The following is a 23,876-nucleotide window of genomic DNA, read 5'->3' as shown; positions in this document are numbered from 1 at the left end:
ATGGATACCTCGGTTGTGGCAGCAGCTGCCGCCGTTGCTGGGATATCCCTCTTCAAAGTGCTGACGTATATGTACAGGAGCCGGTCGGTAAGTGGTTAACACTTTCATGTGCTACCAGCTTCAATACTCTCCTCCTCTGTCGAGGACTGTTGTAGGGACCTTGCTGGAGCCTAGACTGCATGAGCAGATAACCCCCTGTAGTGTGGAGGTTTGACCTGCAAGGGTATATTTTGTCCAGTTCCTGGAGTTGGGCTTTAAATGTTGGCAGCAGTCGAAGAGAATACTGGACTAGTATTCTTTGAAATTACTGCCCCGGTGAAGGGAGTTTTGAGCCCTGAAACGTGTTGGGATTTCTCTTCTGACCTTATGTCATGTGCAATAAAGACCTACTGGATTACTGTAACTTTTGTAACAAAAATGGAAATTAAATCACCAAACCACTAAGAGGTACAGATACAACTTTATTCCAGTAAACCTCTGGAGGACAATCCAAAAGGTATCCAACTCGTTTCACCAGCTGCTAAAACCTGAGCTTGCAGTCAAAGTGGAAAGGAAAATAAAGGTCCAGTTCAATTCTAGTCTAGTCACATTGTGTTTAATCCAAGCCCTAATGAAGGGGTGCTGTTGGGGCGCCAAAACATGTTGTTGGCTACCTTTTTGGATTTTCATCTTGACTTATGTTGGAATAAAGTTGTATCTGGACCTCTCGGCAGTGGTGCTTCACTTTACATTTTTATTACATTGTATTGCAAAATACGAAGACAGGGGAGATCCTCCGGTGTAGAAGCTGCCTGGCCAGGAACCAGAACATTTACATCAACATCAAATCTTTAAGATTGCAATACCAGTGAGGTAACCCTACGGTTTCAGCGCTATTTTTACGCTTTCCTTTGTTTTGTGGTGCTCATCCTTTCTATGTTCTTCGACATTTTGGTCAGTCTGGAGTATCTTTCCCAGACTGACCAAATGGTTGTCTATTTCCATGTGATGGGCGGTTATGCCAGATAATGTACTGAGATAATTAGATGGCAGAATACGAATTTTGAGGCTCGTCCCCAAATGTTCTCACCTCGGCGGTGTTCAGTTCATCTTTCAAACATAAGTCATGTTTTTTGTTTCAGGACTTTGTGTTCTACGCTCCCCGATTACGCATCAACAAGAGAATCTTGGCTCTTTGCATGGGCAACCATGAGCTGTACATGCGCCGCAGGAAGCCAGACACCATTGAAGTGCAGCAGATGAAAGCTCAAGCAAGGGAAGAGAAGCACCAGAAACAGATGGAGAGGTAATGGGAAGTTTCTAAATCCAGATTAAATCTTCTAGTTCTACTCGCAAGTCACTAAAACCATGGGGTCTCATTTTGGAGAATCCATGGTTGCAGAAGAGACCTTCAACAGTAAGAGGTGTCTCGTAAAGGGGTCCACTTTATTTATTTTATGTGGAGAGCTGGTTACAGAAGAGACCTTTAACAATAAGAGAATTGCTTGAAATGATAGGGTCCCTGTCACCTTGAAATTACACCATCCCCTTTGTCATGGTCAATCTTAGTGGTTGGTGGCCAAACCTGGGCACTACAATATGGGAAGAGGTCACGTGCCCCACCAGACATCTTAAGGTGTTCCCCTCTTTAAACAAAGAGTGGTGCAGATTTCCTCAAATAAGTGAACAAAAGAATGGGGGTCTCATTTTGGATAATCCATGATTGCACAAGAGACCACCTACTGTAGGTGGAGTCTCGTAAAGGGGTCCACTTTCTTTGTTTAGAGTCCCCGTTACCTTGCGATGACACCATTCCCTTTGCCATGGTCAAGCCTGGTGGTTGGTGGCCAAACCTAGGAACTGCAACATGGGAGGAGGTCACATGCCCCACTAGACCTTTATAGTAAATCCTAAAGCTTGTTCCCCTCTTGAAAGAGAGAGTGATGCCGATTTTCTCTCACAAGGGACCAGAAACATGGGGTCTCATTTTGGAGAATCCATGGTTGCAGAAGAGGCCTTCAACAATAAGAGGAGAACTGCTGGATGGGGCGCTCGTCACCTTTCATCATGGTTAATCTTAGTGGTTGTGGCCAAACCTGGGCACTGCAACAAGGGAGGAGGTCACATGCCCCAGCAGACATCTATATTCATTCGTAAAGGTGTCCCCCCCCCCTTTTAAATAGTGATGCCGATTTCCTCACACAAGTGACCAGAACCATGGAGTGTCATTCTGTAGAATCCATGGTTGCAGAAGAGACCTTCAACAATGAGAGGTCATTCAAAGGGGTCCACTTTTTTGTTTAAAGTGGAGAACCACTTGAAATGATAGGGTCCCCATCACCATGGGCTGACACAGTCCCCTTCGTCATAGTTAAGCTAATCGGTTGTGGCAAAGCCTAGGTTCTGCAACATGGGAGGAGGTCACATGCCCCACTAGACATTTATATTAAGTCTTAAAGATGTTCCCCACTTTAAACACAGAGTGGTGCAGATTTCCTCACATAAGTGACATGAACCATGGGGGGGTCTCATTTTGGAGAATCCATGGGTGCAGAAGAGACCACCAACAATAAGAGAAGAACTACTTGAAATGATGGGGCCCCCATCACCTTTTGTCATGGTCAGTCTTGATGGTTGGTGGCCAAACCTTGGCACTGCAACAAGGGAGGATGTTTACGTGCCCCACTAGACATCTGTGTTAAACATTAAAGGTGTTATACTCTTTAAACAAAGAGTGTTGCAGATTTCTCCACATAAGTGACCAGAACCATGGGGGTCTCAATTTGGAGAATCCATGGTTGCACAAGAGACCTTCAGTAATAAGAGGAGTCTCTTAAAAGAATCTGCTTTTCTGTTTAAAGTGATGAACTTCTTGAAATTATAAATACCCTGTCCCCATGAGATGACACCATCCCCTTCATCGCGGTCAAGCTTAGCGTTGGTGGCCAAACCTCGACTACATTATGGGAGGAGGTCACATGCCCCACTAGATGAAAGCTTTGGATGTCTTGTAATAAACTGGTCTGTGGAAAGCTATGCTTGATGTGCTGTTTTATCCAAGATTTGGGTGCCTATCTAAAATAGAAGGCCATTTGTTTATCTTGTATGTCCAAAAAAAATCTTGAAATGTGAGTATTTGGATTCTGCACTGTAAGATATTGAACAATGAGGCTGCGTAGTGAATGGTCTTGAGACCTTTCTAGTTTGATGTGAAAATGAAAGCAACCATGTTTGAAGACTGCAAGCTTGGGGAGGGGGAGTAAAAGGGCCTTTTATGAAGAAAAGACCTGTCCAGCCACCAATCCCACGCTCTAGAAGTCCTATGATGGCTAGTTGTGTTGGATCGTCGGTCAGCCCAAAAAGAAGTTAGGAGCTCACTGGACCTCTAGCAGATCAGCATGTATTTTTGTGTAGTTATAGCATTTTTTTAAGGAGATAAAACATGGGGAAAGAAGATAAGCTATTGAAGAATCTTCAGAATCTGACAACCTTCTGCCAGTGGTCTTACCACCGTAGGGGATTGGCGATGTGACATGTGCGCATTAAAGCAACCCTTTTCCTCAGACTGGAAGCTTGCATGGATAAAAGGGGCCTTCATGAAGAAAACACATGTCCAGGCTCTTGAGGTGGTATTGATGGCTGAAAACCTTCTAGTTGTGTTGGATCGTCTGTCCCCCATGGTGGTAAAACCACTGGACCAGACCAGAGTGTGGTGGCAAGACCAACTGCCCCCGGTTGTGTTGTGTCGCCACATATTGGCTGGCAGACAACACAGAGCTCAGATGGGGACCTGCCATCTAGAAGTTCTCAGATACTAAAGATTCTTCAACAGGCTTAGCTTTATTTGAGCGAAGACTGGAGGTGTGTGTGGCCTTTGATCTCCCCAGTACACCTTTCCCCATGTTTTACCTCTTTAAAAATGCTACAAAATACTTGATCTGCTATAAATCCAGCGAGCTCCTAACTTCCTATTGAGATGACACCAGGCCTATGCCATAGTGAAATCCCAAGTAGCGTTGTCAGCCCTGCCTGCTGAATTCAAAAACTTTCCCCAACCCTGGCCCTCTTTCCCTACGTGCATATATTAAATTCTATCCCAGCAAAACAATGCTGTTGCCACTCCCAAGATCTAAGCAGTGGGCACACCCCCAGAACTACATCTCCGAAGAGCCCTTTTCCAACACAGTTCTGGGGGTGTGTCTATATCAACAGGAACATTAGCCCTTTGTGTCATTTCCACCTATTTCTATTCTATAGGTTCAGGGAAGTTCTCCTCTACTAATGTTGTTTATCACTTGATTTTTTTCATCCTTTTTTCCCCAAGAGCCTTGCTGGAGAATGAGAAGAAGAAGAGAGAAATTGCAGAGAAAGAGAAGGAAAAGATTGAACGCGAAAAGGAGGAACTGATGGATAGGCTACGACAGATCGAGGAGCAGACCAGAAAAGCCCAAGAAGGTATCTGCTCCGATACTTTGTCTATTACCACTGTAGAACCAACACAAAAGGCATGGGGTGCCACTCCAGGTTCCTGTCAGTTCAAGTCCGCTAACAGCCACTGAGAAGTGCAAGCTAGGAAGGAGCTCGTCTAAACTCAATATTTGCAAACGGGAAAGGGACCATTACAGGTGCTGCACATCCAACAAAACCCATGGGTAACAGTAGTGTAAGCAGCCTCAGCCCAGACTCAATCCATGCCATGATCCCGACACGTTTCGTCATAACTACTACTGTTACCTATGGGTCTTGTTTGATGTGTGGTACCTGCAATGATGCCTTTGCCCTCTTACCTTTTTATGCTGTATTGTTCCTTGTGACAATATGCTAAATGTTGCCCTGGCTATGTAGACCATAATTGAGGTTTCTTTCCATCCAGTCTTGAGATTTGCACAGCCTTATCTGGCCAGGGAGGAGAACTGACTTTTGCTCAGCTGCAGTTAAGTAACACTTAGAGGGTCTTGCCTTGCCCTTACCCAAAGTCTGATTGGTAAACAAAAAGAGAAGTAGCAGACTGATGAGCCTGATCACTCTTCTCTGTCCTCCTATCAGCATGTTCCTTAATGGCACATGAGCACTGTAGAACGACAGAGTGGCTCCAATCACAGCAGATCCCATGTAAACAAGGGAATGCCAGTTATCAGCATTCCTCTCCTCACACTGACAGCATGTGAGGAGGTGAGATTCGATCAGTGGCATTTCCTCACAGGAGAGACCTTTACAGGTAATTGGGGCACTGATCATCAGTGATGCCATTCAGTGCCCATCAGTGATGCCAGTCAGTGCTGCCTATCTGTCCTGAATATTAGTGCCCTTCAGTGTCGTGTCACCAGTGCTGCCTCATCAGCATACATCAGTGAAGGAGAAAAATGACTTATTTACAAAATGTTATAACCAAAACTAAAACCTTTTTTATTTATTTTATTTTTATTTAAAAAAAAAAAAAAAAAACCCCAGTGGTGATTAAATACCACCAAAAGAGAGCTCTGTCGCAAAAAAATGATAAAAAATGTGATTGGGTACAGCATTGCATGACCGCGCGATTTTGTCATTCAAAGTGCCAAAGCTGAAAATTGGCCTGGGCAGGAAGGGGGTAAAAGTGCCCAATCGGCAAGTAGTTGATGGCAAATGCCTGAGCAAAGGACAGTCATTGCACGATTATCACAGATTACTTTCATGAAAAACTCCCGATTGAAAATGATTTGTTTCCTGTTGCACAGAGTTGGAGGAGCAGACCCGGAAAGCCTTGGAATTGGAGGATGAAAGGAGAAAAGCACAAGAGGAGGCCGAAAGACTCGCAAGAGAACGGCAGGCCGCTGAGGATGCCAAGGAGGCCCTTCTGAAACAGTCACAAGACCAGCAGAAGAATCAGGAGCAGCTGGTAAGTTGTGTCTCCACCTGACTTTGAGGGCTTAGTCATCGTTGCGTGCTGCGGCAAGGCATGGTAAAACCCACAGGTTACCGCGGGGCACCAACCATGCCGCTTTTATGCATTCTTCATAGATCTTGATTATGGTCACCTGCCGATTAGGCACAATCCACAGACAGCTTAAAGGGGTTGTAAAGGCAGGAGATGCATTAAGAGAAAAAGCCTTCTGTGTGTAGCAGTCGCCTCAGCACCCCCTAATATTTACCCGAGACCCATCTCTATCCAGCGATGTCCCGGACTCTCCCTGATTGGCTGAGACATAGCACTGGTGCCATTGGCTCCCGTAGCTGCCAATCAAAGTCAGTCAGCCAATCAGGAGAGAGAGGGGGGCTGGGCCGCAGCTCCATGTCTGAATGGACACGGGAAGCTGTTGGTCGGCTCGGGTGCCCCCATAGCAAGCTACCTGCTGTGGGGGCACTCAACGGAAGGGAGGGGCCAGGAGCAGCAAAGAGGGACCTGAGAAGAGGAGGGTTGGGGCTGCTCTGTTCAAAACCAACTGCACAGAGGAGGGGAGTATAACATGTTTGTAAAGTCTGTTTTTTTTTTTTTATTTGAAAAAAAAAAAAAAAATCACTTTAACGAACTCTCCAATAAGACATGGATGTTGAATCCAAGCCAATTGTACTTCCTTAGATGCCCATACATCAGGCATGTCCAAAGTCCGGCCCGCCTGGTAATTTGAACATGTATATTTTTTGTGGCCCCCAACGAATCCCCGAGCGCCGGGGGCCACAAAAGATATATATGCTGGCTGCCTCGGAGGGGACAGGGAGGAGGCGGGATGATTCTGTACACACAGGAGAGTTTCCTGTTTACACAGCGCCCTCTGTAATAGGAGGTTCCGTCTCCTGTGCTGCCATTGGATGACGGTTCTGTCCATTATAGGAGGTGGGACTTTGTATTAAAGAGGCCGCTGAGAAAACAGATTCTCCTGTATGTAATCTGTTGGCGCTCGTGGGGGTGCTGCGTTCCTGGCAATTGGGGTGCTGCGTTCCTGGCAACGGTGGGTCTGCGGAGGAGAGCACCTACTTGAGCAGCACCATCTAGTGGTGGAGAGAACTAACTGCAGGGACTGCGACGGAGATACAGTGGGTATTGCAACCAGAGCTGTTTATTTTTTTATTTGTGTTTTTTTTTTTTTTTTTTTTATCACGGCAATTTTTTAAAATTTAAAATAAGAGTGCTTAGCAAGTCCCTGTTTAAGGGGGTGATAACTTTACTTATGAATATGTAAACTATTGGCGACCATACAAACAAAAGATCGGCCCTGGTGGGAGGAGTTATGTATTAATAATATCTGTATATTAACACTAATTGTTAAATTTCCTTTCCAGTCTGCAGAGCTTGCTGAGCTGACGAGCACCATCAATCAGCTAGAACTGTCCAGGCAGAAGAAAGAAAGTGAAGCTGAGGAATGGCAACAGAAGGTAAGGATCTACCAAAATTTGACCCCCAGCCTTCAATCGTACAGGCTCCTCTCCTGTACTTTGATTTCACTGCACACTGTGTGAGCTTCTCGCAGTGTGCATTAGAAGCTGCAGCAAGTCAGAACGAGCCCACCTCATTCCTGGCTGGAGGGCATCTAGCCCTTTACCCCCCCTAAGCTTGTTTGTCCCTGGCCCCACCCCTTTCATTCACTGGATTTTGCTCCCCTGCAGGCCCAGAATGTGCAGCTTGACTTGGAGAAGACCAAAGAAGAGCTGAAGCTGGTGATGAGCACTCCCCACGTCCAGGAGCCGGTACACGCGGAGAACGAACAGGACGATGATCAGGATGAGAACGGAGCGGAGGCCAGCGCAGACCTGAAAGCGGAGGCCATGATCAAAGATAGGAGCGAGGAGGATCGCACCACGGAGGCCGAGAAGAATGAAAGGGTCCAGAAGCACCTAAAGGTAATCCTCCTTGACTTATAGGATAGTTTACCTATATTCATGTCTAAGCCCCGGTGTCCCTTTTAAAAGGGTCCGTAAATCTAACCTGACGGCTATCACAGTGGTCACATACCACCGATAATTCGTAATGATTGAGAGCTGTTCTTGACAATTGGGTTGCTGTGCTTGGGAGCGTGCCGTGACAAAGCTCTGCCACCCATGGACTTATATGTGCAGTGTGTGGGCGTCAAAAGCCCACCACACATATGCGTTATGTGGTTAAGGGCTGTACTTATATTAACTTTGCACAGCTATTTATCCTTCAAATCCGCATGTAAATCTGTTCTGTGCAAATGGGGCAAAACTGAATGTTGTTTGATCTATATTCTCTGCAGATCAAGTGTGTGTGTGTATGGGAAAATACTGCATTGTGGCCACTAGATGGCCTGTTATAGGAAATGGGTATGCGGCACAGCTCCATCTAGTGGCCATAATAGTTAATATCTAACACAAATATATGTTTAATTATATATTTCATTTATATATATTTTCAGTTTATTTAATTTTTTAAGTGTGTGTGTGTGTGGAGGGGGGTATAGAGAGAGAGGGGGGTATAGAGAGAGAGGGGTATATAGATATAAAGAGAGAGATATAGAGAGATCTCTCTCTCTCTCTCTCTCTCTGTGTATGTGTGTGTGTATATGTATATGTGTGTGTGTGTATTGAATACATCACCATTTTTCTTGGTAAATTTATTTCTAAAGCTTCTATGCAATCCATACATACAAATACATAATTATATTATTATAATAAAATTGAATCACACAGGAAAAAAAGTATTGAACACATGAAAAAAGGGAGGTGCAAAAAGGCATGGAAAGCCAAGACACCAGCTGAAATCTATCAGTTATTAGAAAGCAATCCTTGCCCCTTGTCAGTGCAAATTAATATCAGCTGGTTCAGTCTCAACTGATGGTCTATAAGAAGGTGTCTCATTACCAAGGTGTCACACAAGAAACATCTCATGCTGGGTAAAAGCAAAGAGCTCTCTCAAGACCTTTGCAACCTTATTGTTGCAAAACATACTGATAGCATTGGGTACAGAAGGATTTCTAAACTTCTGAATGTTCCAGTGAGCACTGTTGGGGGTCATAATCCGGAAGTGTAAAGAACATTATATCACCATAAACCGGCCATGACCAGGTGCTCCTCGCAAGATTTCTGACAGAGGAGTGAAAAGAATTATCAGAAGAGTTGTCCAAGAGCCAAGGACCACTTGTGTAGAGCTTCAGAAAGACCTGAAATTAGCAGGTAGAATTCTTTCAATAAGTAATGCATTTAACCATCATGGCCTGTATGCACGCTCACCACGCAACACTCCATTGCTGAAGAAAAAGCATGTTGAAGCTCGTTTAACGTTTGCTGCACAACATTTAGACAGGCCTGTGAAATACCGGGAGAATATAGTCTGGTCAGATGAGACCAATATTGAACTCTTTGGATGCCTTAATACACACCATGTTTGGAGGTCAAATGGCACATCACCCCAAAAAACACCCCCCATACCAACAGTGAATTTTGGAGGTGGGAACATCATGGTGTGGGACTGTTTTTCAGCATACGGTACTGGCAAACTTCATATCAATGAAGGAAGTATGAATGGAAAAATGTACCAAAACATTCTTGATAAAGATCTGCTGCCATCTACCAGGATGATGAAGATGAAACGAGGGAGGACATTTCAGCAAGACAATGATCCCAAACACAAAGCCAAGGAAACTCTCAATTGGATTCAAAGAGAAAATAAAGCTGCTAGAATGGCCCAGCCAATCACCTGACTTGAATCCGATAGAAGATCTATGGAAAGAACCAAAGATCAGAGTCCATAGAAGAGGCCCACAGAACCCTCAAGATTTGAAGACTGTGCGGAAGAAAATCACACCTGAACGCAAGTGACTAGTTTCTCCATACAGGAGGCATCTTGAAGCTGTCATTACCAACAAAGGATTTTGTACCAAGTATTAAATACATTTCAGTTATCATGTTCAATACTTCTCCCTGTGTCATTCCATTTTATAACTCAGAACTTCATTTCTGAACTTATTTGTTCTGGGGTCTTTGTATGTATGGGCTGTTACCGAAATGCGGTGAGAATTTTTTGTCAATAGCACCTTTAGAAATATATTTACCTAGAAAAATGGCGATGTGTTCAATACTTATTGTACCCACTGTGTAGAGTGTTTGTATATATATTATAATATAGCACCATCTGGGTAAAAATGAATTTTTGTTTTTATGGTTTCTACCTAGCTCTTGAGCTCAGAACTAGCCGTCGCGAGAGACGAGACCAAGAAGACCGTCAATGACATATTGCACACCGAAAACGTGCTCGCCGGCAGGGACAAGTACAAGACCCTCCGCCAGATCCGCCAAGGCAACACCAAGCAACGCATAGACGAATTTGAAGCCCTGTAACGCACGTATACCTTGTACATGTAATAAAAACAAAATGTTGCCTCCTTCCTTTCCATTGGCTCAACTGGAACTTCTGTACCACTATGGGTCAGAGTCCGAAGCCGTACAATCAGTAAGGTCTGTAGCCTGGCCAATGTCCCATCCAAGTCATGTTTTCTGGTCTGAGGACATTAAACCGGCAGCTACAGAAAAAACGCTTTATGTTTCTCCAGCAGTTTTGAAGATTAAAATGCCTTATCCCCCCCCCAGTTTTCGATCATTATAACAATGGAGATTTAAATGCCTTATGTGTTTATATTGGCAGAATTTTAGGAAATGATTTTTGTCTATTGCTTGCACTGGATTAATGGAACTGCATCGTCTCTGGTGAGATGAGCTGACATTTTGCCGTACATTCCATTGGTTTTCTTCCATCCTTTGTATATGGGAATACTTGGAACGGGTTTTGTTACATGTGTAGAAGATAGAGAAGCGATATTATATAATCAGTTATATATACGTTTTCTAAAAAAAAAAAAATTTTAACGTTCTATTGAGAAATAACTAGAAGCAGCTATTTAAAGGTTTATACCCCTTGCCTATCTGATGACCAGTTGTGCCTAAGACGGCTTATTGTGTGCCTTACGTTGCCATACGGCAGGGATAAAATGCTCCTTTGCCTTCTTGATTGGGGGCCGTTCACACCAGAATGCAGTTGGTGTCAAGGCACGCATGTTTACGAGTTGTGCCATATTGCATTTTACCTTCTGACAATTGGATGGCAACACAAAAATTAGGTCCTTGCGCTTGCTTGTAAAGGGTTGTAATGCTCTCCTTCAACCCTTTCCCCCCCCCCCCCCCCCCTTTTCCTTCCTTGGGGCTCATTCAAGTGATAACACAGTTCACGTCAAGGCACCCACCTTTGCTAGTTGAGACGCATTCCCTTTTAACAAGCTGGAAATTGACGGTCAGTACACTCCAAATAGATCCTTAGAAAAGAGTAGTAATGCTCTCCTTCCATCTTCTTCTTTTTTTTTCTTTGGGGCTGGTCAGCACACACAGAACAGGTCCTTAGATTTGCTTGAAAAGGGTGACTTCTTTCCTCGGGGCTCATTCACACTGCAATGCAGTTGGCGTTGAGGCACCCACTTTTGCTAGTTGAGGCACATTCTGTTTCACTTTCCAACGATTGGATGCCAATGGAAAAATAAGGTCCTTGCACTTGTAACCCTCTCTATTTTTTTATTTTTTTTCTTCTTGGGACACATTCACAATTCACAGGATAACGCAGTTTACATCAAGACATGCACCTTTGCTAGTTGAGGCACATTCTCTTTAAAAATCCGAAAATTGGCATCACACACAGAATTAGTCCTTAGATTTGCTAGAAAAGGGTGGTAATGATCTCCTTCCATCATCTTATTTTCTGTCCTTGGGGCTCATTCACACTGTAATGCAGTTGGCGTCAAGGTACCCACCTTTGCTAGTTAAGGCATATTCTCTTTAACAATCTGAAAATTGGCGGTCATCACACATAGAATAGGTCCTTCGATTTGCTTGAAATGGGTGGAAATGATCTCATTCCATCCTTTTTTTTTTTTTTTTTTTTTTTTTTGTCCTTGGGGCTCATTCACACTGTTACGCACTTGGTGTCAAGGAACCAATCTTTGTTAGTTGAGGCATATTCCGTTTCCCCTGCCCAAAATTGGATGTTGACACAAAAATGAGGTCCTTGCACTTGCTTGTAAGGGGTAGTAACGCTCTCCTTCCATCCTTTATTTTATTTTTTTCTTTCCTTGGGGCCCATTCACACCGTAATGCCGTTCGAATCAAAGCATTCCGTTTTAGGTCCCCAAAATTTCCGGTCAACACACAAAGAACAGGTCCTCTCACTTGCTTTTAAAGGGTTGAAACTCTCTCCTTCCTTTTTTTTTTGTTGCTTTCCTTGAGGCCCATTCATACTGAAACGCAGGTGGCATCAAAGAACGCAAAGTGTCGCATTCCGTTTCACCTTTTAATAAATATTGGTCAACACAAAAAATGAGGTCCTTGCACTTGCTTGTAAAGAGTGGCCCTTCAAGTCTTAATTTTCCTTAGTGGGGCCCATTCACACCCTTGAGTGCGCACGTTCTCACATATTAATAAAGTGATGAAGAGGCACTGTCACTCGATTTAGAGATCATAATTCCTTATTTGGGAATTTCAGGAATTAGATCTATCCTTGCAGAGGGCCCCCACCCTATATCGGAAGGGTTAAATGTTTGTTTATTCTAGAGGTGTAGGGATGTGGTGTAGTACTTACCTTATGCCTGACTCTGGCAAGCTCCAGCATTGCCCTCAAGCTCAAGACTGTAGGTGGTCCCTTGGCATCATCACTTGCAGTGCAGGTCTATTTACCCTGCATTGTAATTGAGGATGTGAGCAGAGAGAGAGCTCCTTAGAGGGACAACAACACTGGACCGATCACATGGATTGAGGCAGCCTGCCAGAGCCAAAAGTAAGGTAAGTACACCAAATTGCAAGGGTAGCGTTTGTCTGATTCCTGGAGTTAAGCTCTAAATACAGTAAAGCTGACGTTTCAGGGCCACACAGGGTGACCACTATGTTGCCTTGAATAAGGGGCCCTTTTTGGCCCCAAATGTATATATGTGGCATGCGTTGTGGTGTGAATGTGTCCTTAAGAGACCCTGTCACCTTGCCCATCCAAAGTCTCCCCAACCCACCCCTATTCATCTCTACAGCGATCCTTCTTCCATGGCTGCCACTGAAAAATATCCAGTGATTCCGGATATGGGGGAGCATTGACTGCCTCCCATGATGTAATGCTCAGGTCTAGAGTTCAGTCTCTAGGTTTGAGCACCTTAATGGGCAAAGTGTCGTTATCACTTTACAGGACAGGTTCACTTTAACAGAACAACTACCTAGCCCCTTAAGCTAGTCTAAGCTATACCACCGCCCACCCACATGCCAACTTATTCTTTTCCGATGGCAGTGGTCTACCTTGATGTTACAGCCTCGGTGCAGACATCTTTTGTTGTTGCTGGGCAGTAACGTCTCAGACTTGAATAGCCCAGTCACATATCGTTGGTTCCATTAAAATCTTTGGGAAGTTACTGCATGGGAAGCTTCAGGCCATCAAAGGGAGGTAAGATGAGTGGGAGGATCTTAGAATAGAAAAGGGGGTCAGAGTGGGTGGAGCGGGGCTGGGGAGTTTTTATTCTAAATTGAACCTGTCTTTTAGGTGGAACTCCAGGGAAGAAAAAAAAAAAAAAACTATTGTGTCCAACTTGGCTACTTCTAATTCTTGGTATACTATGTCTGGAGGGCCATTGGGGATGCTAGAAACCTTATTTGTATTATACCGGATGCCACTTTTAGCTTTGATTTTTGGCTCAGCTGCTGTGAGTTGCTCTGCTCATACAGTGGTGATTGGGGGAGGGGGGGGGGGGGGGTCACTCTCTTTCCAGCTCATTCATTTGGAAAACGTTTTGTGTTTCAGAGAATACAAGGCATTCTGTGAATGGATGACAGGGGGGAAAGGGGCAATAAACACCACAATCTCCTCACATCTAATCACAGAACACCTTGTATTCCGTGAAAAGAGTACAAGAGAATTTTTCAATAGATGAGGTTGAGCCATCCCCTATCATTACTGAACTCTCACCAGCTGAGCCAGAAAATCAAAGCTCAAGTAAAGGTGGATCTAAAGTGCTAGACTCAGATCTCGTCTTTCAGTCAGGGACCATTGTTTGAGCTTGATGACCGAACCTCGGCATCTGTACCACAGATTGAGCCCTGCTTACCCACGGGCAATGGCTTTTACTGAAACGATCCAACGGAAATCGACAGAGAGCGCCAGTTGATCATCTCAATAGGAAGATAAAAGGTAACCGCCTAGTTTTGAGGGGGTCAATTATTGTTTGGCCACAGAAATGCTTTGGACACCTTTTTTATCTTCCTGTTGTCCCAATTTTATCAACAATGAATGCAATGGTTGAGCTTGATGACTAAGCTTTGGCAGCTCCATCACAGAGTAGGCCCCCCTTGTAAAACCTTCAATGGCCTCTACTGAGAGGATCCCAGGGAAATTAACAAAAAAGACCACAATATGGTCATCTTAAGAGTCCACCATCATTGATTGTTGATATAATTGACACAATGGGAAATAAAAGGTATCCAACGTGTTTTGGGGGCTGAACAATGTTTGATCCCCAAAACACTTGACCACCCTTTTTAATTTTCCTGCTGTCTCAGTTTTATCAAGAATCTTAAGACATTCAGCTGGCACTCTTGTTGATTTCCCTTGGATGCTCTCAGTGGAGGTCATACATTGTTTGGACCCTGAAATGTGTTGTCCCAATTTTATAAACAATAAATGCATTGGTTGAGCTTGATGACTAAACCTTGGAAACCTTGGCAGCTCTACCACGGATTCCCACCCCCCACTCCAGAAACGGACCTCTACTGAGAACATCTAAGGAAAATTGACATAAAGAGTGCCAGCCAGTCGTCTAGAGAGTCTATTATTTATTGATAAAATAAAGACAACAGGTAGATAAAAGGTGGCCATCATGTTTTATGGGCTGAACAGTGTTTGATCCATTTGGCCACCTTTTATCTTCCCGTTGTCTCAATTTTTAACAACAATCAATGACAATGGGGCCCTTAAGGATTTTCCCTGAGGTCAAATATTTTTTGGCCCCCGAAATGCATTGGCTACCTGTTCTCTTCTTGTGTTCCGATTTTATCAACAATAAATGCATTGGTTGAACTTGATGACTAAACCTTGGCAGCTCTACCATAGATTGACCCCCCCCCCTCCAAAAATTGGTAATGGCCTCTAATGAAATGATCATCTTAAGAGTCCATCATCGTTTTGTGGATGATAAACTTGAGACAAGAAGAAGACAAGAAATAACCAATGCATTTCAGGGGCTAAACATTGCTTGGTCCCCAAAAGAGCTTTGGCCACCTCCTGTCTTCCTGTTGTCTCAACAATAAATGGTGGATTCTTAAGACAACTGGCTGGTGCTCTTTTTGTCAATGTCCCTTGCTGATAGACTCTTAAGGAGAAAGACTGGTGCTTTTTTGTCAATTCCTCTTGGATCTCAGTGCAGGTCAAACATTGTTGGTCCCTGAAAAGCTTTGGCTACCTACCTTCTATATCAATTTTATCAACAATAAATGCATTGGTTGAGCTTGATGACTAAACCTTGCTAGCTCTACCACAGATTGGTCCCCTCTGCAAAAACTGACAATGACAACTACTGGGAAAATAAACAAATATACTGCCAGCCAATTGTTTTAAGGGTCCATCATTTATTGTTGAAAAAATTGAAACAGGAAGATAAATATTGTTCGGCCTCCAAAATATGATGGCCACCTTTTGATTCCCGAAACACTTGGCCAAACTTTATCTTCCTGTTTTCTCAATTTTTACCAACAATCAGTGAAGATGGACCCTTAAGATGTCCAGCTTGATGTCCGGTTGAGCTTGATGGCTAAACCTTGGCAGCTCTACCACAGATTGGGCCCCCCACCAAAAATCAGCAATGGCCTTCACTGAGAAGATCATCTTAAGTCCTTCATAGTTTGTGGTGGAGAATTAGTGGTCAAACATTGTTTGGACTCCAAAAAACATTGGCTACCTTTTTTATTTTCTCTTGCCTCAATTTTGTCAAAGCTAAATGATGGTGGCATCCTCAACGGCACTCCAGATGTAGTATAATAAGAATTAGAGGCAAGTAAGCTGGACCCAGCAAACGTTAATCCCATTAGTTGTGTGAGCTTTTGCTGCTGATGGTCATCGGGGGAACCAACCTAAATAAAATCTCCATTGCTGCTGGATAGCGTATTTCAAACCTTGGTGGTTAGAGTCCCATGCTGGCATCCCCTGTCCTCCCTCCACCAGTATTATATATATTTTCTTTGACATTTGATGCTATAAGTATTTGTTTTTTTCTAGCTATGCACAGTTTAGTAATTATTAGAGAGGAAAAAAGGCATACTGCCTTCAGGAAGAAAAATAAAAAAATGTATACTGTATTATAAAAAAAAAAGGTATTTTGAAATAAAAGTAACGCTCGACGAGCTTATCAGTATTAGTCCTATTTCTAGTCTTTTTTTATTTGACTGGTATTTACTCATTAACGCCATCATTTATGGCTTTAAGATTTTTTTTTTCCCCAAGTTTAAAAGTGTTAATATTTTATTTCTAAACTATAGTCTATTGCTGTAAATTATATTGACGAGAATTATAACAGCTCATACGGGACACTTCCCTCTTTTTTTTTTTTTTTTTTTTATTTAGCTCTTTTCTAACTAAACTAAAGTGCCGATTGCCTGTTTAAAATATGTTTTGTGATGTTTTAGGTTTTTTTTTTTTTTTTTTTTCTTCATTGCGATCTGACCGTGTTCTATTCTTCCAGTGCCAATAAAGATCATTTGAATCTGATGTGCCTTTTTGAAGCCATTTTTTTCGCACATACAAAATCAATGCATGGGTGTTTCGAATAATACATATTGGTTTTGATTTACCGGTAATCACAATCTGTGTTTGAATAGCTGCATTGGAGGACCCCCATTGTCTTCATGAAGAGTACCTGTCCATGCTATCACATAGTGGGCTTATTAGCCCCCTTGTGTGTGATGGCAATATAAAAAAAAAAAAAAATTATAAAAAATGAATCAGAATAATTTGAATAGCTGCATTGGAGGACAAGTGAGACATTGTAGCTCTGTTGTCTCCATAAAGAGAGGCCAGTCAAGTTCCTCTACCCAAAACTCACTCATCCATGCCTTTATGGCCCTTGCTTTGTGCACTGGTGGGCAGTCATGTTGGAACAGGAAGGGGCCATCCCCAAACTGTTCCCACAAAGTTGGGAGCATGAAATTGTCCAAAATGTCTTGGTATGCTGACGCCTTAAGAGTTCCCTTCACTGGAACTAAGGGGCCAAGCCCAACCCCTGAAAAACAACCCCACACCATAATCCCCTCTCCACCAAATGATTTGGACCAGTGCACAAAGCAAGGTCCTTAAGGGCTCATGCACGCTGCAGCTCAAAGAAGCGGCTTTTACAGGCGTTTTTGAGAGGAGCTAGTGCCCCAAAGAGCTCAAAAAAGCTCAAAGAATCTTGAAAAAGCACAAAAACTTTTGTTCCAGCTGTTAGTATTTGCTTAACCGCTGTATAAAACAAAACAATCTAGGGGGGGGGTTTGTGAGAAAAAAGAAAAAACGCTTATGTTTAAAAAAGCTCAATGGAGCTTGAAGAGGAACTTGACTGGCCTGCACAGAGTCCCGACCTCAACCCGATAGAACACCGAAGTTGGGAGGATGAATTTGTCCATAAGATCTTGGTATGCTGACGCCTTAGGAGTTCCCTTTACTGGAACTAAGGGGCCAAGCCCAACCCCTGAAAAACAACTTCAAATCATAATCCTCCCTCCACCAAATGATTTGGACCAGTGCACAAAGCATGGTCCATAAAGAAATGGATGAGCGAGTTTGGGATGGAAGAACTTGACTGGCCTGCACAGAGTCCTGATCGCAACCCGATAGAACACCTTTGGGATGAATTAGAGTGCAGACTGCAAGCCAGGCCTTCTTGTCTATCATCAGTGCCTGACCTCACAAATGCTCTTCTGGAAGAATGGTCTAACATTCCCATAGACACACTCCTAAACCTTGTGGACGGCCTTCCCAGAAGAGTTGAAACTGTCATAGCTGCAAAGGGTGGGCCAACTCAATATTGAACCCTACGGACTAAGACTGGGATGCCATTAACCACTTCCAGCCATATGACATCCTGGGCTTTGAGCACGTATATCTGAATGATGCCTGTAGTTACAGACATCATTCAGATATTGCCGGTTTCAGCCGGCGAATCTCTACACCATAGGAATGATCATAGCGGCCGTTCCGCCGCTTGATCGTTCCTATGGAAGGCGAGAGGGGACATCCCCCCCCCCCCTCCCGCCGCTGCTTGCTCCGACTCACCGTTACGATCGGTGAGGCGGAGAGTGGATCCGCCGGCGCCGGATGTCGATCATAGAGATTTCCGGCGGACCAGATGGTCCCCGGAGTCTCTATGATCGTCGGAGGCCGGGCGCGATGTTATGACGTCACGCCCAGCCTCTCCATTCAAAAAAACGGCGCCGCTTCGGCTGAAATTTTTTTTATTTCAGGCTTCCCAGCCTAGTGGTGAGATATGGGGTCTTATTGACCCCATATCTCACTATTAAGAGCACCTGACATGTCATATTGCTATTACAAGGGATGTTTACATTCCTTGTAATAGGAATAAAAGTGATCAATTTTTTTTTTTTTTTTCAAAAAAGTGTCAAAATAAAAAAAATAAAATATAATTAACAATAGAAAAAAAAAAAAATTTTAAAGCGCCGCTGTCCCCGTGTGCTCGCACACAGAAGCGAACGAATACGTAAGTCCCGCCCACATATGAAAACGGTGTTCAAACCATACATGTGAGGTATCGCCGCGAACATTGGAGCGAGAGCAATAATTTTGGCCCTAGACCTCCTCTGTAACTCAAAACATGTAACCAGTAAAAAAATTTCAAGCGTCGCCTATGGGGATTTTTAAGTACCGAACATTGGCGCCATTCCACGAGCGTGTGCAATTTTGAAGCGTGACATGTTAGGTATCTATTTACTCGGCATAACTTCATCTTTCACAAAATGCAAAAACATTGGGCTAACTTTACTGTTTTTTGTTTTTTTTTTTAAACACAAAACAGTTTTTTTCCCAAAAAAACGCGTTCGAAAAATTCCTGCGCAAATACTGTGTGAGATAAAAAGTTGCAACAACCGCCATTGTATTCTCTAGGGTCTTTGCTAAAAAAAACATATATAATGTTTGGGGGTTCTATGTAATTTTCTAGCAAAAAAATTATGATTTTTACATATAGGAGCAAAGTGTCAGAATTGGCCCGGTATTGAAGTGGTTAAAGTCTGTGTAAAGGCAGGCGTCCCAATACTTTTGGTAATATAGTGTATGTTCCGTACATCTCTGCCGAACATTTTACTTTTTCCCTGTGTTTTATCACTTTGGAAAGTTATGTTAGTATTTGTTGGTCTGTGAAAAATGACTGCATTGAACTGGTAATATAAGTCCCATTTTACTGAACTATAGGACTCTCTGTTCCTCCATGCATACATAGTTATATAGTTGGTAAGGTTGAATAAAGACACCATTCCATACATGGGTTTCTTTCCCAGCAATGCCTTCACCCCAAGGAGCCGTCCACACACTATGGGGTCTATGTGTCAAAAAGACCCTTGTGCAGTTGTGACAAACGAGGATGAAATTGGCCATAATACCTCTAGTATGTGTGGTTCCTTAGCACCATCTAATGGCCACAAAACATATTTTTTGCCTTATTGAAGTATTTTTGAGGGGGGGGGGGGGGATGTAATGGCTGCTAGGTGGTGCTCATGAAGTAATAATTGTACATATTGAAGAAAATACGCTACTTTTTGTCTAATTCAAATGTCTGACGTAGCTGCACAGAGAACTTTTTATACATAGACTCCTATGTGTAGTTTTACAGATCTGGTGCTTCTGTCACAGGGAGTAATAAAAGCTATATTTCACTACAGGAAGGAGATAAAATGAAAAAAAATAAATAAATAAATCATACTGAAGGATAAGAAGACCTGGCTCACAAACGACATTCTGATTCCTCCCGAAGGTCTTCAGTAGGGTTGAGGTCAGGGTTCTGTGCCGAATTCTCCACACCAAACTGTTCAAACTGTTCCTGTAGTGACTAATTTGCACTCGCGCTCCATTTTTGAAGGTAATCGGACTTTTAGATGTTTTTGAAACCAATTTTTATGGGAGAAGTTGGGTTTAAAGTGGTGGTGCACTAAAATAGTATACACTATGTGATCAAATGTTTGTGGACCATCACATCTATAGTGCCCTTTCAGCCAAAAAAAAACATTTGTGAGCTCAGCTACTGATGTTGGATGAGAAGCACTGGCATGCAATTGGCATCCCAAAGGTGTTCAGTAGGGTTGACTTCAAGTACAGATTTTGGAAGAGAATACCTGGGTTGCAATCAACTTTCCACCTCATCCCATGTGTGTTCAGTAGGGTTGAGTTCAAGTACAGATTTTGGACAAGAAGACCTGGGTTGCAATCAACTTTCCACCTCATCCCACAGGTGTTTAGTAGAGATGAGGTCAGGTACTGATGTTGGATGAGAAGACCTGATCCCAAAGGTGTTCTGTAAAGTGGAGGTCAGGTACTGATATTGGATGAGAAGACCTGATCCCAATGATGCTCAGTAGGGTTAAGGCCAGGTACCGTTGTTGGATAAGAACAACTGATCCCAAAGGTGTTCAGTAAGGTTGAGGTCAGATACTGATGTTGGATGAGAAGACCTGATCCCAAAGATGTTCAGTCGGGTTGAGGTCAAGTACTGATATTACGTGAGCAGATCTGATCTCAAAGGCGTTCAGTAAGGTTATGGCCAGGTACTAATATTGGATGAGAAGACCTGATCCCAAAAGGTATTCAGTAGGGTTGAGGTAAGGTACTGTTGTTGGATGAGAAGACCTTGGTTGCAATCAAAGTTCCAACTGATCCCAAAGGTGTTCAGCATGATTGAGGTAAGGTATGGATGTTCAATGAGAAGACCTGGCTCACAATCAGCATATCAGTTCGCCCCAAAGGTGTTCAGTAGGGTTGAGGTCAGGGCTCTGTGCAGGGCACTTGAGTTCTGTCTCTCCAAATTCATCAAACCATGTCTTTATGGAGCTTGCTATGTACACAGGGGCACAATCCTGGTGGAACAGAAAAGGGCCTTTACCAAACTGTTATCACAAGGTTGGAAGAGCACAGTTGTCTAAAATGTCTTTGTATGCTGTAGGATTAACACCTGAACTCCCAAGGTTTATGGGGAGGTCTTCCTACTTTTCGCCATATTGTGTAGCTCAGTGAATTTAGTATGAGAACGGTCAGATGTCATTTCTGTCTCTGGCTATATATGGTCATATTTTTTTGTTCATCTGTAAGCTTCTCAGGCCAGACAAACTGCTACTACATTCAATACACCATTTGTTTAAATATTGTATGTCCGTAAATTTTTATACAGATCAGAGGTTGAAGATACATATCCATTTACACATTAACTTTTTCTTTGTGGACTTGCACACCATGCTGTACATACAGACTAAGACTCCATAATTTTTTGAGAAAATCCTGCAATTTTATTTATTTTTTAACCCTCTCTTCTTTACTCCAAGTGTGCATGGGGCTGTTTCATACTGGTAAACTACATACTTTTTATTTATTTTTTTTAAGCTGAACTCCAGGAGTTCTTTGCATTGCAAGTTTACGTTGGTTTAGCTTGGGTCAATGCAAGTACGGTATGTATATCTCGTACCTGAGGGATTGCTGTGGGAGCTGACAATCACTGTAGTTGGTGCTGTTACAGTAATCCCCAAGCCCCAAGATCCTGTGCTGTATCCTCTACACTGACCACAGGGGGTTGCTCACATGGCATTGCCACCAGTTATAGTAAGCCTTGTATGCTTTTAATGCATATAAAGCATTCTCTGATTGGACGAGGGGTGGTGACATAATGCCTTGTATTTATTGAAAAAAATGTAAGTATAGTTATTTATCCCCTCTTTGTGGCTTGAACAGCCTCCACTCTTCTGGGATGGCTTGACTTTGGAGTTTATCTGTGGGAATCTGTGCCATTTGTTTGGTCAGGTGCTGATGCTGGATCAGAAGACTTGATCCGAAAGGTGTTCAGTAGGGTTGAGGTCAGGTAATGATATTGGATGAGAAGACCTGATCCCAAAGGTGTTCAGTAGGGTTGAGGTCAGGTAATGATGTTGGATGAGCAGGCCTGGTCCTAAAGATGTTCAGTAGGAATGAGGTCAAGTCCTGATGTTGGATTGAGAAGGCCTGATCTTAATGGTAATCGGTAAGGTTGAGGTCAGGTACTGATGTTGGATGCGAAGGCATGATCCCAAAGGTGTTCAGTAGGGTTGAGGTCAGGTCCTGATGTTGAATGAGCAGGCCTGATCCCAAAGGTGTATAGTTGGAATGAGGTCAGTTACTGATGTTGGAGGCAAAACGGAAGAAATACTGTTGCGCATGAGTATGGTAGTCCGGCACCTATAAGAGTGGTGGTCAACTTCATAGGGGGTATTGCTTCAGGCCTTGCTGCCCTCTAGGACTGAGGGTGTCCTTAGTCTCACTAGAAAGGGGGCACACCAGACTAGAGCATTATTCCACATATATTTATTGAATAATAAAATAAAAAAACTACTCACAAACGTAAGAGCATAGGTTAGTCCATACAAGCCACTTGTCTGTAGCTATACAGTTCTGGAACGAACAGTCTCCAGATTGCGGGGGAGACCATGCAGGGGCGCCTGCTGGCTGACGCATTTTGAAGGACTCTCCTTCCTCAGAGCCTCTGAGGAGCCTCTGAGAAGCTATGGGCAAGTGGCTTGTATGAGCAAACCTATGTTCTTACGTTTGTGAGTAGTTTTTTTATCATTTTTTATGCAATAAATAAATGTGGGATAATGCACTAGGCTGGTGCGCCTTCTTTCTTTCCATTTACTTCTGATGTTGGATGAGAAGACCTGATCCCAAAGGTGTTCAGTAAGGTAGAGGTCAGGTACTGATGTTGGATGAGAAGAGCTGATCCCAAAGGTGTTCAGTAGGACTGAAGTCAGGTACTGAAGTTAGATCAGAAGTCCTCATCCCAAAGATGTTCAGTAGGAATCAGGTCTGGTCCTGATGTTGGATGAGAAGACCTAATCCCAAAAGGTGTTCAGTAGGGTTGAGATCAGGTACTGATGTTGGATGAGAAGAGCTGATCCCAGAGGTTTTTAGTAGGTTTGAAGTCAGGTACTGAAGTTAGATCAGAAGTCCTCATCCCAAAGATAAGGTCAGGTACTGATGCTGGTTGAGAAGACTTGATCCCAAAGATGTTCATTAGGGGTGAGGTCAGGCCCTGATGTTGGGTGAGAAGATCTGATTCCAACGGTGCTCAGTAGGGTTGAGGTCAGGTACTGAAGTTGGATGAGAAGACCTGATTGGAAGACCGAGGATTTCAATGAAAGCAGAAGCCATCAGCACAAGGGACACATCATACTGATGTCCCTTGTGCTGATATTTTTTTTTTTTTTTAACTTTGACTAAACTTGGGCTTTAACCCTCTGCACACTGTTATACTCCCTTGCATACCCCTAGCAAGCTTTAGCTTTAAAACAGGTTCCCATATATTGCAATAGGTGTTTAAGCTGGCCATATGTGGCCCCTCTCTGGTCAGTCTCGATTCTGCAATGCCAAATGCTTGCTCATAGCAAAATTATTGGACATACAGTGCCAATGTTGGGTAAACTGACCATGTGTGCAGGCCAGCATGACCATGCACCCATAAATATGCCCTGGCTCAGGAGGAAAGGGGTGACCGCATGTATTAAATAGAAGGGCAAACACTTCATGTTTTCTCTAATAGCTTGTGCTAAACTTCAGCATCGGCCACCCTCATTCAACCCAGACTTACTGCGGGGGACAGTGCCGGGCCGTGGCTTTTTTATTTTTACTACTGCTGGGCAATTTATTTTTATTTTTTTAACTTGGATTTGTGCTTTACATACTT

At 43.3% G+C, this 23,876-nt stretch overlaps 1 protein-coding gene across 1 annotated transcript in view; it reads left to right on the top strand.

The window, feature by feature from the left end:
• LOC141108702 (moesin) overlaps positions 1-11,067 on the top strand; it is a 96,159-nt gene extending 85,092 nt beyond the window's left edge. Inside the window, exons 8-13 of the mRNA XM_073600571.1 lie at positions 1,122-1,285; positions 4,304-4,434; positions 5,694-5,854; positions 7,237-7,329; positions 7,561-7,794; positions 10,084-11,067. Coding sequence (XP_073456672.1) covers positions 1,122-1,285; positions 4,304-4,434; positions 5,694-5,854; positions 7,237-7,329; positions 7,561-7,794; positions 10,084-10,248 — 948 coding nt within the window. The 3' untranslated portion in view covers positions 10,249-11,067. The remainder of the gene's footprint in view (positions 1-1,121; positions 1,286-4,303; positions 4,435-5,693; positions 5,855-7,236; positions 7,330-7,560; positions 7,795-10,083) is intronic.
• The last annotated feature ends 12,809 nt before the right edge of the window (positions 11,068-23,876 follow it).

This window comes from Aquarana catesbeiana, linkage group LG09 (assembly GCF_042186555.1).
Source record: "Aquarana catesbeiana isolate 2022-GZ linkage group LG09, ASM4218655v1, whole genome shotgun sequence".
Lineage (NCBI taxonomy): Eukaryota > Metazoa > Chordata > Amphibia > Anura > Ranidae > Aquarana > Aquarana catesbeiana.
This window is presented reverse-complemented; position numbering and strand designations above follow the sequence as displayed.